Source organism: Hyposmocoma kahamanoa, unplaced genomic scaffold, assembly GCF_003589595.1.
Source record: "Hyposmocoma kahamanoa isolate Upper Pololo Valley unplaced genomic scaffold, ASM358959v1 211, whole genome shotgun sequence".
NCBI classification, from domain to species: Eukaryota; Metazoa; Arthropoda; class Insecta; order Lepidoptera; family Cosmopterigidae; genus Hyposmocoma; species Hyposmocoma kahamanoa.
In genome coordinates this window covers 5986185-6004946 of record NW_020653732.1, presented here as the reverse complement: position 1 = coordinate 6004946, position 18762 = coordinate 5986185, and the positions used below count along the sequence as shown (strand labels likewise).

The 18762-nt window shown below is 37.4% G+C and overlaps 1 protein-coding gene across 1 annotated transcript; it reads left to right on the top strand.

Annotated features, from left to right (window-relative positions):
- The first annotated feature begins 4879 nt into the window (after positions 1–4879).
- LOC113227537 lies at positions 4880–18050 on the top strand. The gene is made up of 5 exons (XM_026460476.1): positions 4880–5162; positions 13902–14378; positions 15308–15503; positions 17164–17281; positions 17988–18050. Exons 2-5 carry the CDS (start codon positions 13934–13936, stop codon positions 18048–18050), a joined length of 822 nt encoding a protein of 273 aa, XP_026316261.1. The 5' UTR covers positions 4880–5162; positions 13902–13933.
- Positions 18051–18762: the final 712 nt, after the last annotated feature.

The window sequence follows — 18762 nt, the reverse complement described above, 5'->3', positions numbered from 1 at the left end:
AGCGCGCCCAAAGGGCCTACACGAGCGTGTGGGCCTTCAGTGCGCAAGGTCAACTTGCACCGCGAACAGATCAAGAATTTTAGCTAAAAATGACGAAATGTGCGGTAAATGAGTGTAAACATACGTCAGACAAACATAAAATAGATACTAACATCACATTCCACAAGGAAGTAACGCGTTTCAACTTGTATTTTTATATAAATATTCACTAAAACCGAAAATTAACCTACTACTAAAACTAGCCTACATGAATTTGATTTTTGCCTCACTTGTGACAGTTCGTTTGATATGAAACTATCATTCTATGCGTTATTATTCTAAGTGGTATATAACTAAAATATAGTATGTATAATGTTGTCGACGATCTCAAACCTACGGAAGGTAAGCCGAGTTCCTTCAAGAGATTTGTCTATGCTTTTGCCATATATATCATGTAAAAAATAAATGCATAATATTTGTAATACAAAAATCTCCTCATAATAATAACTTATTTAAGAATGCGACAGTAAATCATTCTGAATTTGATTTGTTTTGGTCAAGCATAGACACAGTCAGGCGAGAAATGACCAAACGTCACTTTGACATAACATGTGATTGGCTATGAATACACTGGATTGTTCATTTAATTGTTTAATAATAGTATTTTTAATTTTTATCTAATTTTTTTAATTTAGTGACTATGTTCTTTGTTTTCTCCTATAATCTCTTTTTTTTGGACTTGGTAAGCACTTTATATTGTTTCATGTTGGTGGAAATTCGTAAATGGCATTGGATTACTCATATTTAAGTATACTACACTCTAATTATATTATTTGTCCGTGAATTTTCCTAAAATGTATAAATAAATAAATTATCCGACGCGTCTACTGTCTGGTCTAGAACCGGGAACTCCCAGCACTATGAGCACCAAAATTAACTCGAAAGGCACTGTTGAACATCTAGACCAGAACCAATTTAGAAAATATATTAACTGCCTCTGTGGCCGAATGGTTTCCATCTTGATCTTCCACGCAGAGGCCCCGGTTTCGATGTCCGAGCCGGGAGAAATATTTGAATGGCTAATATCTATATCTCCCATGAATTTGGATGTAATTTGTGGTAGTCTGTGTGTGTCCATGGCACCCGCGATACAGGGTTTTTCTTATTGCGGGGCTTTGAGTATGTGCGTTATTATTATTATTATTATTATTCATAACGTGTCTCCTATACTCGAGCCAAGTGGCATGTCGCGAACAGATGACAAACGCCCGGACGGAATGACTCTCATCCCTTGTAGTATGGGCCGCCGGGCACTGGTGTGAGACGCCACATGTGCCGACACACTTGCCCCACCCCATTACCAGCTCATCAGCAAGAGGGCTGGCTCCGCAGCTGAGCTGGTGGAAAGAATAAAAAGTAATAAGTACCAGGATCTCGGTTCCGACTACCTATTTACAGCTTTTGGAATCGAAACCCTTGACTCGTCGGGTCCCAGTGCCCTTTATATGTACAAAATGTTATCTAAAAAATTTTTAGACTGTCTGGGAAATCTAAGGGCCTTTCCCCAACGCATTAGCATAGCCATTCAAAGGGGGAACGTTGCCAGCATTGCCGTGGCTCCTTGCCGCGGGGACCCAATTTTATTCATATAATTTAAAAATTCTAATTTTACTGCCCAGTATTATAGTTTTAATTGTACCTTACCTGTATATTATCACAATAATAAACCTATATGTAATTATAATTTCGGTTTCATCACGAGAATGATGATCTTCATTATCATGAAGGCTTACGTCAGAATCCGCCACCCCAGCCTAATGCATTTTCTTGTTGTGAACATTCTTAGGGTCGTATTCTAGAACTCTACTCAATGCTCAAGTCAGGATTTGAGTTGGTTTAAAGCACTCGAAATCATACTCAAGTCCTTGCCATTAGGGTCGTATTTCCAGTGCTTGTGTTTCCAGTGCATACCTGACTTGAGCATTGAGTAGAGTTCTAGAATACGACTCTTAGACATTCATGTTTCATCACCAAATTTTCCTTCATCTGCTAGCGAGAGGTCTAAAGTTATGCAAGTCTCCACAAAAGAAGTAACCCGTTTTTTACAATATTTAGTTATTGAATATCATTATTTCTGCCGTCCATTAACTAAAACGTGAGTAAGTGACAAATGGTCAAATAACCGTTTCAAACAGAAAAAGATAGAACACAAAATTCTCTTTTAAAAACAATTAAAATTAGTTAATGTGTTCGATTTATCGGAACTTACCCTAACGATGCATAACTGAACTATCATTAAACAATTTCAATATTCTGAAATTGCGTTACGGTTTTTATGACATCTCAAAAAACTATTTTGTCACTTTAGTTAGCGGAGGGCAGACGTTTTATTGTCATATTTTTAACCAACTTCAAACAAAGAAAAGGTTCTCAATTCGATTGTTTGTTTTTTATGTATGATACGCGATAACCTGATTTTGCAACCTGATTTTGATGATTCTTTTTTTAGTCGGGTGTCTTAGTATTGGTCATATTTAAATTCGAAGAAAATATTCCACTTTTAAGGGTGGTATAACTAGGGGATGAATCCGGTTTCGCGCACTTTCTATTTACCGATTTCAATAAAAATTGGCAAATATATTATTTTATGTAATTACGAACGAACTTTTGAGATCAGTTTTATTTTTTTATAATAAAGTTACAATTACTCATATATTTTTTGTAAATAAACCTGTCTTCACTACGCTATATGTCCTGCTAGCTCCACTTGATCTCCGTTATCCGATCTCCTAAATCTTGGACCTTACTTTGCCTTTGCATTTTTAATTTTTTTCTGCAATTCGAAGCTTCAATGTTTAGTAGCGTTTTCAACTACTGCACATTTCAAGGTCGCGTACTAGCAGTAACAAGTAAAAAATAATAATAAAAAAAAACAAAAAAATGTTAGATACAAAACTGCCTTTCGCTACGGAGGCTGCGCCCTGATTATAAAGGTGTGGGTGCATTGAATGTTACTAATAAAGTATTTTGTTTAAGATATTGTATTAAGGTATGACGGCTTCGACAGCCTAACGATTTACATTGTGAGGCTGGATACGGAGGTCCTGGTTTCGATTCCCGGTAGAACCAATTTGGAAAATTAACTTTTCAAAATAGGTTCTGGTCTGGGTGTTCTGGTAAGTGCCCTAGAATAGGGAATTCATTAGTTTAAGACCAGGTAATTGACGTAGTTTTCTGGCACATTATTATTATTATACAAATTCCACTTTTCTGCGTGGTTCTCCTTTTAGTAGTTAGGCGTTCGTCTGCCATGGTGATCGATGCGGATTGGTGATATCACGTGTTTACCACTTTGTTTACCGGATTGCTTTGCCATTGAAGTAAGTAATGATTAGTAAATTGCAGGCATCTCTGGGAATCGGAGTAGAGCTTCCTAACTATAATATTACTATCACGTATTTTAACGCAGGCCACACCGCAAATGAAGCTTTTTTTGCGAGGGAAAATCCTACTGGGATACCTCTATCGGACAGGTTATCGGCCGGACTTCGGCCGGCTAAAACCCCACGGTAGCCTTGTCGGGTGCTCTAGTGGGAATGACCCGGGATCGACTTTGCGCACCGGAGCCCGCCCAGCATCTAGAAGGAGCTACGTCCTCCCCCTCCTCGCGGCTTACTGATGAACCAAGCCACCAAGCTCCGATCGCCCGCAGCCGCGAAGGTACGGCGCCGCCGAGCGGGATCCGCCTCTCCCGATCACGATGAACATGAACTTAATGACACATATGACAGGTACATCCAATTATCTTGTTATGGTTATTTTTTAATACATTATATTTGTATTGATTTTGACATTGATATAGATGTGAATCAATTTCATTTTAATTACATTTACTAATCTGTCTATTATCAACCGTAAAGAGCATCGGTACTAATACGATTCCTTGCGGAACGCCAAAGCCTATCAAACGAACCGCGAACTAGTGATTAAGTTTTACCATCAACCACATGCTTTCCTGCATACATTATAAAGGTGAAACAATTGATATCACAGTGTAAGAAATACTAGTTTTATATCTTTAGGGAAGTATTGCCACTTTACGTGGTTCTTGGTGCTGGTGATATTACAGGCACATGGGACTTGTCAAGTTATGTATCAGGGTGACTGGCGCAGCGTCAGTGCCCTTCAGATCTTTGTGGTTTAAAGTTCTGAGTGGCAATACAACTGTTGTGGACAGCGTGTCGCTTACCACCAGGAGCATGACTTGTTCGTCCCGTCACTTGATATTATAAAAATTCTTTATTTTGAGCACGAGTCACTTTTCGAGTTCAATTTTAGACATTTATTTGCAACCAAATAACATCATCAACTCATGTCCCAGTGCTTGGCACGGATCTCCTCTCAGGCGAGTGTTTAGGCCGAAAGGTATCTAACTAGGTGGAGAAATATCATAGATTTCTCATAGATGGCGCTACGGCTAAAAAGTCGTTGAAAAACTAAATACAATGATACGACGCAAGCACATAGAAAAATTCGTGAGGTCTGCTGATTCGTGAATTTATTCTGAGTGTTCGTTTTTTGTATTAATAATAATATACTATTAAAAATCAGTATAAATATTCCATTTAGTGACTTTTTTTTATTATTTTAGTAAAAGTTAAATCCTATGTAACCTCAACTACAGGCTCATTATTGGAAATTTGTCATTTATGATTTTAGATAACTTTACAACATGTAGGTGGCAAACAATTTGTTATTATCTTTCGAGCAAGTTCAGTTACTAATATCTAAATTACACTATGTCTCGATGCCATTGTAATCAAAATCAAGACAGCGCATCCAGTGTGAAACGGGCCTTGCTTTAGTAATACTGGTTGGTTAGAAAACGAGCGACAGTCCACCACAACGCTCCGTACGCGACTGACGATCGTTAAAAAACAAAAAACACGCATCGATCGATTAAAAAATTCGAACTTCGAAAATTTAATTTGAAAACAAAAACGAATAAATTTGAAATTAATTTGAAATTCTTTTACGCGATTACTGCAATGACGAGTAGCTAGTACAAAATAAAAGTTACTTAAATATTTTTTAAAATAGAAATAGATTGGTATTGAGACATTTAATGTGAAGTTTTGTTAAGTGAAAGTGTTTTCTAGATCTAAGAGTGAAAGGTAGAAGTTGTAAGTACTATAGTATATGGTCTGAAGCCTGTTTTTGTATAATCGGGTTAGGTAGCGAGAAGATGAATGTTGAATGACCTAGATGTGTGCTGAAGATTTTCGTCTCAAGTTCAGTGAGTTTTACGCTTTATTTTCGTGTAAAAAGCGTTGCTAATTTGTAGTGAGAATTGACCGTAATATTTTTTTTTTTTACTTTTCTAATAATCGCAGTTTGAAATTGTAACATTTTGAGCTAAAGGCATTCCTACTTTTGGAGTACCTTATTTATTTCTACCGCCAAGCAGTGATGTAGGCATTACTGCATTGCGGTTTTGAAAGATAAGGGTGCTGGTGAAGTTGCACATATATGGGATTGTCAACCTATGCCTCAGAGTGACGTTCTCAGTGGCAGTGCCCCCGAAATCTTTGCGGTTTAAAGCTCTGAGTGACACTGCAACTGTTATGGACAGGCATGTTACTTAACACCAGGCGCACGACTTGTTCGTCCTGTCACTTGATACTATAAAAAAAGTTGCAAGTCAAAATAAATACATAAATATTCGACAATATAATATATGATACTGTGATTCCAAAGTAAGTAACTAAAGCATTTGTGTTATGGAAATCGAAAACAACGACGGTACCACAAACACTCAAACCCGAGACAATATTGAAAAGTTAGTCTCTACAATGACCCGACGGAGGATCGAATCCGGGATCTTCAGAGATGGCGATACTATGAAAACCGGTGAGCAAGCTACTCAACCATGAAGGTCATCAAAAACGATATTTTTCTTATTAATGAAAAGCAAAACCCATTTGACCTCCGTCTCACCTGACGGAAAGTGACAATGAGTTTGAGGATGTAGCATGCACACCTAAATAATGCCTATTCACTTTCGCCTTGAAAAGGTCTAAGTTATAGCCTTCGGGGAACAAGTTTGCAGGCAGGGAATTCCACTCCCTAGCTGCTCGCCATACAAAGTGGAAGCGCTTCGTGAGAATCCGGTAATATCCACAACATAGGGGTGGAACCCCAACCCACGTCTAGTCTACCGGTAATGAAAAGGGGAAGGCGGAATCAAATTATGCAATTCCATCGCACACTCTCCGTGATATATCCTGTAGAATACCAATAAGTTGGCAACTCTACGGCGGTGTTCAAGGCTTTGCAGCTTCGCCTCTACTAATTCCTATTATATCTAATTATTTAAATATTTTTCATATGTGGTGGTCCTTTTCTTAACATTCGCAAATAAAATATAATTTGACACAAACGCGTATACAGGGTAAATATTTTTTAATTCGTTATATTTTGGGGGCCAGCTATTTTTCTCGTTTGGCCAGTCTTATCTGATGTTAAGGGACTTAGACCTTACTTAGACCTACTACAGACTATATTCTTTAATTCAAACCACATTTACTAACAGGAACGCGTCAAATACGGTTGTATTGAGCAGTAAGCTCAACCAAATATATGGCTTTTTGTACTCTTGGTGTAATAAAGCCACATCTGCAAAAAGACAACTTTTCAGGAGAGAAGAACTTTTTAATTAAATAAGAGAGTGACAAAATTACACATAATATGCCTATTTGTTTAATGTAGTTCGACTTTTTTAATAATAAAATCAGTTCTATATTCACCCTGCCGGTGATCGACTTCAGAACCTCAGAGATAGCGACACCATAAAAAACATGTGCAAGCCACTTGAGTCAAAACTCTAGGATAGTGTATTGTCCCAGCATCCAATTTTTCAGTCTTATTATTAGATCAAAGGCAGATTCGAGGTCTGACAGCTAAGTTACCCAACTACCAGCGTTTTGGACAACTTAACGAGGGACAGTACTTCACCCATCAACCTTATTTAAAAAGACCTAGGTCTATCTAGTATTTAAGTTTTTTATGTATATTAACTGAGGTGAATATTTTTGGTAACTTTTATGGTTTATTGATTATACCTGATATAAGTAACCCTTGGATAATGCCACGTGCGATCGTTTATAAAAATAATACCAGCGGCAGTAAAGCTCCTTGTCAAAGAGTTCGTCCAGGGAAGTACTTACCTATTTCTGCCGCCAAGCAGTAATGTCAGCATGATCAAATTACAGGCACATGGGGCTTGTCAACTTATGACTCAGGGTGAAGTCGTTGAAAGACCAAGTACAAAGACACGACGCAAGCACATAGAAAGATTCGTGAGGTCCGTTGGTTCGTTCCGTGGCTTAGTTGGTATAGCGTTCGGCGAGTAGGGTAGACTTGTCAGGAAAGGACTCGCGCGCTGCATTTTAGTTTAGTTAGCGATATTACATCATAAATTTTACTCATCATCGACATTGAATGTGAATTAAAATGGATGAGAAGGTAATTGAAAGTGTAAAAAAAACTCCATGTATATGGGACACACGACTGACAATATGCAAATGCAATGAAACCAAAGATGCGAATAAAAGCGCTGCCCTTTTTTTACCGACGACATGACGTATAATCTCTCCAAGAGATTGAATTTGATCGGAACACGGCTCAATGCAGCTCTGGTCTGCTCTTCCCAGCTCCGCGTCAGTGTAAACGCACCCTATGAATCGCGTAGAGATTACATTAGATTGAGCACCGCATCTGATTCGTATTCGTTGCACATCCGAGAAATGACGGTCCGAAATGTCGCAGGGATCATTTTATCTCTAGGTGTACAAGCGATATTCGCATTTTCTCGGATTCGAATGGGACTTAGTGCACAAGAGACATACGAAGTGGGTCCGAGTTTTCTAGATTTGTATAGTCTCAGATTCGGAACGAAAACGAATGGGATGCAGTATGCAAAAGCGCTAATACTTGACAGTCACCTTCAACCGTGTTATAAGTTTTGAGCATCGGGTATATAACCAGAAATAGAGACGACATGTCATTTAATTTGTTTGAAAACTATTCTGCCATATCATTACTGTGACAACTGCGCTCCGATTGGGCAGCCTGAGTTCGAAACAATTGACGGGTGTCGGCAACTGTTTCACTTCAAATCGACCAGTTAAGTTGAGCTTTGCTATAATGGACGAAAATTGCAAAATTACTTATTTAATATTTAATTACCAATGAAATGTGATTCCGTTTGTTTTGTAATTAGATGTTTTCCTGTTTTTCCCACACCACCGTATAGAACAGCACGGCATTGTTAGAGATATTATCTTTATTACAATAAATAAGAATATTTTTACAGAATATTTTTACAGAATATTTTTACGGAATATTTTTTAGAATATACGGAGACGTACGCACAGGTCAGTAGTTGCCCTGTCTATATTTCAGTGCAAACGAGAGTTGATATTTAAAAGAGCTGTATCGCTAATGTGTTACCAGGAATATATGGCCCTTATTTCGTCTCTATTTCTGGTTATGTACTCGATGGTTTTGAGTGACATTTAATTAATTGTGGAAATTTTTACAACTTTCTAACGATGAGAAGTCAATGAGTAATCATTATGTGCATTCAAATGATGTTAACTAATATAGACAGTGGTCTTAAGTAAGATCTTAATATCGACCCTGTAGCTAAGATGGATTAATTTATTACGGGCCTTAATAAAATAATAATGGTCGCCCTATATACAGGGTTATTTGTAAAAATTAAATACTGCATGTAAAATACTAATAACTTAGTATCAGTAGAGCTTCTTATGAAAGTTCTGTTTCTGTTTTAAAGGGTTAAGGGTGCTAGTGAAATTTCAAGCACATGCGACTTGTGAATTTGCGACGTATCCGGGTGAGGGCCGCAATAGAATGCCCTTTAGATCCGTTTTCCTTTTATTATGATATCAAAATCAGTTGACAAAACGAACAAGTAGTGCGCCTGGTGGAAAGCGTCACGTCTACCCATAACAGATAAAGTGCCTTTCGGGGTTTTTAATTGCCAAGATCTAAATGGCAATGCCACTACGCCCGTAACACATAAGTTAACACGTCTCATGCTTAGAATAATAACGCATAGAAACCTAGTCCGCACACGCTAAGTGAGGCAAATTGAAGCGCTCCCAAAGGGCATACACGAGCGGACGGGCCTTCAGTGCTCAAGGTCAACTTGCACCGCGAACAGCTCCAGAATTTTAGCTAAAAATGACGAAATGTGCGGCAAATGAGTGTAAAAATACGTCAAATAAACCTAAAATAGATACTAACATCACATTCCACAAGGAAGTAACGCGTTTCAACTTGTGTTTTTATATAACCACTAAAACTAGCCTACATGAATTTGATTTTTGCCTCACTTGTGACAGTTCGTTTGATATGAAACTATCATTCTATGCGTTATTATTCTAAGGTCCCATGTACCTATAATTTCACCGTCATCCTTACGCTTCAAAACCGGAACGCAGTAATGCTCAAATTACTGCTTGGAGGCAGAAATAGGTATGGTGGCAGTACTTTTGTTTTCACAGCCATGCACTAGGGACTAGACAATCACAAATTACACCCAAACTCACGGGAGAAATAAATGTAGGCCGTACAAACATTTCTGCCATAGAAATTGAATTCCCTGGCGAACTCTTTTATAAGGAGCTCTAGTATTTTGCTGCTATCTATGCGATTTAAAGTTTTAAATAGATATGCGACGCCAGATGCACGCCTTATTCGTTCCGTTACTAGGTACCGTAAAAAAATTTAATACGTAGGCAATTCTTAACAAAAAGACGCCATCAAATGTTACCAATGACACGGCATATGACTTAATCGACACGTCTTATCAAACAAGAGCTATTACTGGCATTACAATTCAAAGGTGAACAATTTGTCGCATTCCATTTGATTCATATGTCAAATAAATAAAAATGAAAGTCCAAAAACAAAAGAATATAGTGATGTTAAACTCACTTTCTGCGCTTTTGTCTTACTATGTTTGTCTTATTGTCTTTGTCTTTAACACAAACTGACGTGTACTTTCGAAAATAAAACAAAAGAATTGTTTATAAAAGACATTTTTAAGAGAATTAAATGAAACTGACAGTTTTGACTTTGGAATATTATCCAACCATACATCTTTTATACATTCATATTATCTACATAACCTCCAATTACGCTCAGACACTTATTTTATGTCTGATATTGATTTACACGTAAAGGTGCTATTACATCAAGTGACGGGACGAACAAGTCGTGCGCCTGACGGTAAGCTACACGCCGCGCCTGTCCATAACAGTTATAGTACCACTCAGAGCTTTAAGTTGCAAAGATCTGAGGGGCACTACCAATGCGCCCGCCACCCTGACACATAAGTTGACAAGTTTCATGTGCCTGTAATTTCACCAACACCCTTACCCTTCAAAACCGGAACACAGTAATGCTGACATTACTGCTTGACGGCAGAAATAGGTAAGGTGGCAGTACTACCCTGGACGAACTCTTTCACAAGGAGCTCCTCTGCTACCAAAACATGACATGTGAATTACGAGTACGTGTGTAAGTTATATTATAAATACAGTGAGTTGATTTGCATTCTCGGCATATTTAAGAAATTAATAATAGAAATAATGCTAAATCATCTAAAAATAATTGAAAAGTCTCTGTTCAATCTGTTCAATATTCTGGCTAATTGTATATAGTAAAGTTTTGCAAAATTGTCTGAAGTCGTATTCACCGCGCAAGGGCAGTGACCCCGCTCCCGCTTCACCGAGCGATACGTAATATTTCTCGATCGCTTATTTACCTCTTTTTTTATGATTATGTAAATAAATAGTGAATTATAATAATACTAGTAGTATTGTTTTACCATTAGTATTGTTATAATTTACTATTTATTTACATTAATTAGAAAAGTTGACTGAAAAAAGTTTTTAGTAACTTAGATTTGGTACTTACCAACTTTAGGTTACATGAAAGTATTGCTCTGCACTGCTGGCTTTAACATTAGACTCCACAACTTTGGAAGCAGAAACTCTTTCGACACTCCTACGAGTGTCGAAATGTCTGCGCCGTAAACTAACCGTTTCACATCATGCCATAAGAATAGACAGGCACTTGTACTTGATGGATTGCCATGCAGGTTCTGGTGAACCTGGTTGCGGTTTTTTTTTGCACTACTAACTCTTGTTTACATACCGAACCACATCGCATTTCGTGACCGACTAGAATAGAATGTATGCGTGACGTAGACGCAGTACGGGAAGCAAGGTCGTCTGATCTACCAATCGCGCGTTTGATACGACACTGCCCCGCCGTCGCTACCCGCACCCCACCACCAAATAGATCTAAAAAACGTTTTTTTCTGCGCATTTAAGGTCAATGTTCAAAATGTTTGCAAGTGCCGTACAAGTCAATGACCTTTGGATCAAATTTGTTTACCGCAATTAAATAAAAAATATGAATTTATGACATTTTTTTCGATTAATTTTTTTGTGATTTGGGTTCAGTTTCGGATATAGAATGACCTCTGTAAATACGGCGAGAATGCAAATCAACATATTGTGTATGTACGTACACGATTACACCTGTCTATTTAACATTGTCGTAATGGTGTTATTGAGATAGGTCGCTATTATATACCGTCACTAAGCTAAAATTTTGCTTTTTAAATTAAATCTTATTTTCAGAAACATCTAAGTTAATTTCTCCGAAAATTGACTTTTTTACATAGTCACGGTATATTTTTTGCTTTTAATTTCTTTGTGGAAGCCATCCATCACTGGTAACTCATTAGGCAAATGGGCCTTAATATCACTTTTAAATATCAACTATCGTTTGCGCTGAAATCACAAATTAGAAAGCTGAAATAGTACAGCGCCAACAACTGGCCTGTGTGTACGCACACTCCAAAAATATCCTCTCCGCATATTCCAAAAATATTCTGTATTTATTATAATAAAGATAATATCTCTAACAATGGTGACTGTTCCATTCGGTGGTGTGGGAAAAACAGCAAAACATCTAATTACAAAACAAACGCAATCACATTTCATCGGCAATTAAATATTAAATGTGTAATTTTTCAATTTTCGTCCATTATAGCAAAGCTCAAGTTAAACTCGCCGATTTGAAACGAAACTATTGACGACACCTGTCAATGGTTTCTAATTCAGGCTGGCCAATCGGAGCGCAGTTGTCATCGTAATGATTTGGCAGAATAGTTTTCAAACAAATTAAATGACTTTTCGTCTCTATGTCTGGTTATATACTCGATGGTGGCAACAAACACTCATACATTGTATAGTAGTTATTTACATACTGTTATATAATGTTACATATTACATATTATATTATCTATAATATTACACTTAAAAATCGAACTACATTGCCAACAGTTTATATATAATTATAATAAGTGAGCCTGATATGACATGGTATTTCGTGGAAATATCTCTAAAGATAACATTCTTGTTTTACGACGATACCTTTCGGCTAAAACTCCTCCTTCATGAAAATCGTCAAATATTCGGACGGCACTCTCACCACTAACGAATAGTGGAGGAACTCCTTGCCGCTCGACCCTCAGGATGTATTAGGCTTTTAGTCCGATGTACTCTTCAAAGTTACGAGGAGTGGTATTCATATTTACATGTTTCTTCTTCTTTCTATCTTCTGTCAACCTTATTCGACAAAGATTTTTCACAATTCTATCATTCTTTATCTGACAAACAAGACAATATAAAAAACTTGACGCCCGCAATGTGATCGTCAATTAAAACGAAAGCAACTCACGCGTCGGCGCGCTTTTGGGCCGATGCGACCCGCCAAATCGTTCTTATACAGGCTGACATTTTATCATCAATTCATAAATAAATAAATGAGTAAATATCATTTTGAACCCTTGGTTATAATAACACATGTGATCGAACGCCAAAAGTGCTTTTATCACATGAAAATCTATGTGAAATTGTACAGTTAAAGTCATATCTAAGTATTTTTATAGTACACTAGCTGTACATAAATACGTTGCAATGTCACTGAAAGAAAAAAACAGTTTCGTGCCCTTGGTATAACAAAGGCACATGTCAAAGTTTCACACACAGGCACACAACACACAAAGACAACACAACACACATAGGCACACATATTTTTGTTGCACTCTTTTAGTTTACCCTCATTGGAATATAATTAAGTCCGCCAAGGGGTGGGGACTGGTTACCTGAGATACAGGTTTTAGTTCAGGAACCAGCCTCTGGAACCAGATTTTGATATTATGTAAAGTATTTATTTTTACGTGCACTGTTTGTGGAGACAATAAACGATTTTATTATTATTAAAAAAAGTCATAGAAATAACACGAGTTACATGAAACAAATTACGTATATTGTGTGTAATTTTGTAACTCTCTTAATTAATAAAAAAGTTCCTCTTTCCTGAAAAGTTGTCTTTTTGCATGTGTATGTATTACAACAAAAGTACAAAATATCAGCCTTCCCTTATTTTTTGTTCCTTTTAATAAATGTAGTTTGTATTAAAGAATATAATCTGTAGTAAGTAGGTCATATCCCTTAACATCAGGTAAAACTGCGGCCAAACGTGTGTCTGTTATTAATAACAAAATAGTTGGTTCTTAAAACATCATGAATTAAAAAAATGTCACCCTGTATACGCGTTTGTGTCAAATTATATTTTATTTGCAACTGTTAATTTTCCGGTACAGGCGTGACGCTTACCACCAGGCCTACAACTAGTTCGTTCCTTCACTTAGTATCATTAAAAAAAGACTCTTACGTTGTATAAGCATGTATGCACTTTGTGGTAGGGGTGATTGATTCACTTTTTGTACAATCTCTAGAATCCATTACTTCCAGAGACAATCAATGCGCGCTATGTCTGGACCACAATGCCTCCGGTGAGCACCGTGAAATGGACCAATCACAGAGAAAATAGACTGAAAACAAACTGCAACCGAGTTCTGAGAAATCGACAATACTTAACATCAAGCCTGTTCGAAGGGGTTAGAGACAAAAACAAACAAAGACATGCATCTAGAAGATACATGAAGGAGAAAAGGCAAAGTGCTAAAGAGAAAGAGCAAAGTGTATATAACTGCACTTTGTTATGTAAGAAACAAAGTGGTGATATATTACGTGATGAAAGATGTAAAGTACAAAGTATAAAGGAAGAAAAATGGGAAAGTGTTGATGTAAAGTGTAAAAATCAGTTCCGAAGAGATGAGAAAAGTGAGAGAAGGAGCTGGAAGCAGAGTAAAAGATGGAGATTGAACGGCGTTTTGATTCCTTTGATGATTTTGAATGTTACTGGACAAGTCAATGGTGCTGTTGAAGGTAAATATATTTTTTATACTTATTTGGTTTTAAAACTTTCAATATAATTATAAGTGCAACTCGAAGCTCCTTACAACACGCAATTCGAGTTCCTTTTAATATTTCTACAAAGAGTGCATCAAAATATTTCAACGATTAATTTTAAGTGGTGATTGTACTCATAATAAAGTACTTAGTATTGTCCTCATACCTATCTCTAATGACAAACAGTAATGTGAAGCAATGCAGGGTTCTGGTAGGTTTGCTGGTTTTGAAGGGTAAAGGCCTTTTTTGACAGACTGTCAAGACAATGAGAAGAGCTGGAATGACAGTCGTCAGACGATAAATAAAACGTCACGATAAAAGTGTGACGGCAGATAATCGCAGCTACTATTGTCGTCATGTCTTATTTATCGTTGTCTCATATCTGCAAGCAACAAGGTAGATGCCGTGAAACGATAAATTGTCATCACAATCCAGTGGGAACAGCTAGGCATGACTGTCGTTCAACGATACAAAAAAGTCCACGACACAATCACGATGGGAATAGGCTAAACGCAACAGTCGTCCAACGATAAATAAAACGTTACGAAGAAGGGAGCTGGTGAGATTATAGGCTCTTGGTTAACTTAGTGTCGCAGGGTGACAGACGCAGTGGCAGTGCCCTTCAGGTATTTAAGTGTTAAAACTGTTACGGGTAGCCATGCCGCTTATCACCAGAAGCACGACTTGTTGAACGTCATATATCTTTAATAAATATTGTGTAAAGAAATTTCGGGTAATCCGAGCACAAAATGCGTTTTACAAAAAGGCGATTTCAAATTTTGAAAGTCAATTTTGAAACCTGTTTGTATCATAATTACTTACTGAACTATTTTAGAATCTTCTCATTGCAATTTATATTAGTTGCCCCGCTTTACAACTCACAGAACTTTATTCATAATATCCAGATATCACAAGCCGTATGATAGCTTCTCTCCTCGGTTACCCGACATCTTGCAACTACGGCCCTGACGTGCAGCCTTGCATGCTGTCCATCAGCTGCTGGCTGCGGGGAGGCACAAGGCTAAGAGGGTGTGGGGGAGGTTGGCTGTTTTCTTGTTGCGGCAGTGAAGATGCTTTGAGGAACGATGTTTTTGAGAACAGGTAATGTAATGTAACTTACTTTTTAATTTTAATTTTTGGTTACTTGATAGTAATTTTCACTGGCCGTGTTCAAACCAATAGCCTAGCACGGCTTACTCTAATGAGTAATGGCTAAATCTAATAAAACAAGGTTAGTGGCCGAAAAACCATTCCTTGGTCGTGTGTAATAAACAACACTTACGTTATCATGGATGAGTTAGGTACAAGAAAAAAGTGTGAGATGTTATATTTGACAGAGGACCTCATGAATAAACTAAAATCTCTGTGACTGAATTACTTATCCTAAGCCGATGATACTGCTCTGCTTTTTTCTGCTAACTCTGATAAGGAAGTCTATGAGTATGCTCAGCGAGGATTCAATGTCGTTTGTTTATTTTCTGATAAATGTCACCAATTCTTTTCATTTTCGATAGGTGTCCATTGTACAAATTCAGATTTTTTTTTATATTTGTACGTAGTTAATGGAACAACTTGGTTTGTTAATAAGTTAATACATTTCAAAATTCAACAAATTTTAACCTGGATAATATTTTATAAGGCGCAAACCATTTACGATACATCTAACTCAACCTGACTCCTAAGACACAGACTCTAGTCTAGTTTAGGAGCCAGTGTATTCTCAAACCTTAGCGTATGCCTTTTTCATTGTATATTTAGTAACAACTTTTTATGTATATTAGTGATAAGGCTAAAAAGTTAATAAAGATATATTATTATTATTATTTTTTGTAATATTTCTACAAAGCTTTATGTTTTCCGAAATAAATTTAGAAGAAATTTCAAAATATATGACGAAAAGCGCTTAGTACACCCGAAAGGAGTATCAACCAAGTAAAGATGACATCCAGGTGGGAGTAATTAATTTAACTCTGAGAATAAACAGATAGATAAAACGTTAAATGTCTTCCCACAAGCAAACATAAGAATCTGAATAATTCTAACAAGAAACAGAAACAAAACTGAAATTAAAAAGGAATGCAATCCTGAACAGTCCTATATCTTTCTGCCGCCAAGCACTAATGTGTGCGTTCTGGTTTTAAAGGGTGCTGGTGAAATTACAAGCACATTGGACTGGAAAACTAATGTCTCAGGGAACGGGCGATGTTACCCCTTCAAATTGATTTAAAGCTCTGAGTGGCAATGCAACTGTTATGAACAGGGGTGTCGCTTACTACCAGGTGCTCTGTTTGTCTGAAAATTTCGGCTTTGCCTTCTCACATAGCACTTAGAGTGCTAGTAATCCCTAGGCCTCCAAGATCGCTAAAACTATCACCAAACTTATCTTAATAAGGTAACCTTCTAAAATAATTGAATATCAATTCAATAAAAATTTAATTAATACAGTGAATAGCGACATCTCTCGCCGGGACTGGTAGCTGTAAAGGTACTAACTGGGTGATAAATCTGTAATAGATTTCTCATAGATGGCGCTACGACTAAAAAGTCATTGAAAGACCAAGTACAAAGACATGACGCAAGCACATAGAAAAATTCGTGAGGTCTGTTGGTTCGTTCCGTGGCTTAGTTGGTATAGCGTCTGGCACGGTATGCAAGAAGACGTCGGTTCGAATCCGACCGGATCGAAGGAATTTTTTCTGAGTGTTTTTTCTGAGTGTTCCATCTTTGTATTAATAATTATAAGGTAACCTTCTCCTTACAGCATACCATCGTCAGAGTGGAAGTACAAAGTGGTACCACCGAAGCTGCGGCAGGTGCCTCAGCGTAGTGTGGTGCCAACCAATGTGTTTCGCAGACGAGTTGACGACGATTTTACCCAGGTTTGTCGTTTTACGAATTGCTAATTTAAAAAGCAAGAAACAAAATATAACGACTGCATGAAAATATAATGATGCAAATTTTGTAGTGTTATATGTGTGGTTGTGGCGTGCGCAAAAGGACTTCATTCAGCATAAGCCACAGCCATGATTGACTGTGGCGCTGGTTTTCAATGAGCACTGAAAGACGGTGACTCTAGTAGCAGTAGAGCTCCTTACGAAAGAGTTCTTCCAAAAGACTACTGCCACCTTACCTATTTCTGTCGACACGCAGTAATATGAGCTTTAATGCGTTCCGGTTTTGAAGGGTAAGGGTGCACTTGGGACTGGTTAACTTGTGTCTCAGAGTGACGGGCGCGGTGGCAGTGCCCCTCAGATCTTTGCAATTTAAAGCTATGAAGCGCATAACTTGTCCGTCCCGTCATTTGATATTATAAAAATAACTCATAGACTATGTCATACAATCTATAGATAAGTATTATTGTCACTTTTAAGAGCTACTTCTTCTTCTTATCGTATCGACAGCTTACACTATAATACTGGCCAACGTGGTGTAAAGATTTGCCAATATGCTTAAGGCAAACGCCGATTGTTGCCCAGAGTTGCGCTAGACGTTCGTAAAGGACTAGAGCTAGACATAAAGGAATGGTGTTCATGCACGGAGGTTCTTTTCGTGCATCCCGAGTTTACTAATGACGTGTCTACATAGGGTCGAGTGCTGAATTCGGCAGACTACTTCGCATTGCCTAAAGAGGTGAATTCTAATCACTGATTACACCATGGAAGGAAAAAAACGATGGCAGTGTCTAACACCTCGATTACTATCAGAACCGCTGTTGCCAAAACTCGCACATTCATAATTTGAGATACTATGTTATCTTAATAATGATTGGTTGTAGTTTCAAATTTAAAACGAAATAACAAATTCTGGACTGTTAATATAATTTAAACGTTACCCTGTACAATATACCGATATTGTTGGAAATTCAATACCATTAATACCTATTATTGCTAGTTATGTTTTGATTTTATATTGAAATTTCAATCAATGTGCCGCCATCTAGCGGTCAGGAGCTGCACGACGACGATTTCGAGATGCTTACTTAGCTCTCCAAAAACGAACCGAGTATATTGCAGGGTATAAAGTTATATTACTTTCGTTTCTTGTAACAAAAAAATATAAAAAGCGAAATAAGGTATTTTTCTACACTGTTGGCGCTTTGGCACACGTGACACGCAAACTAACCACAATTTGGAATTTTATAATAGAACGTTGTTTGTATTAGCTCTCAAAATATTTGACAAATCACCGGATACTATAAAAGAATTAAATTGCAGACAATTAAAATTAAATTGCATATAGGAAATGAAACTATTTTTCCGGATTTAAATCGCGTATATTTGTTTTTTCAAACAAACCGACGTTTCGGGCCCTTTACAGTCAACCGTGACCATGGGACCTGTAAAGGGCCCGAAACGTCGGT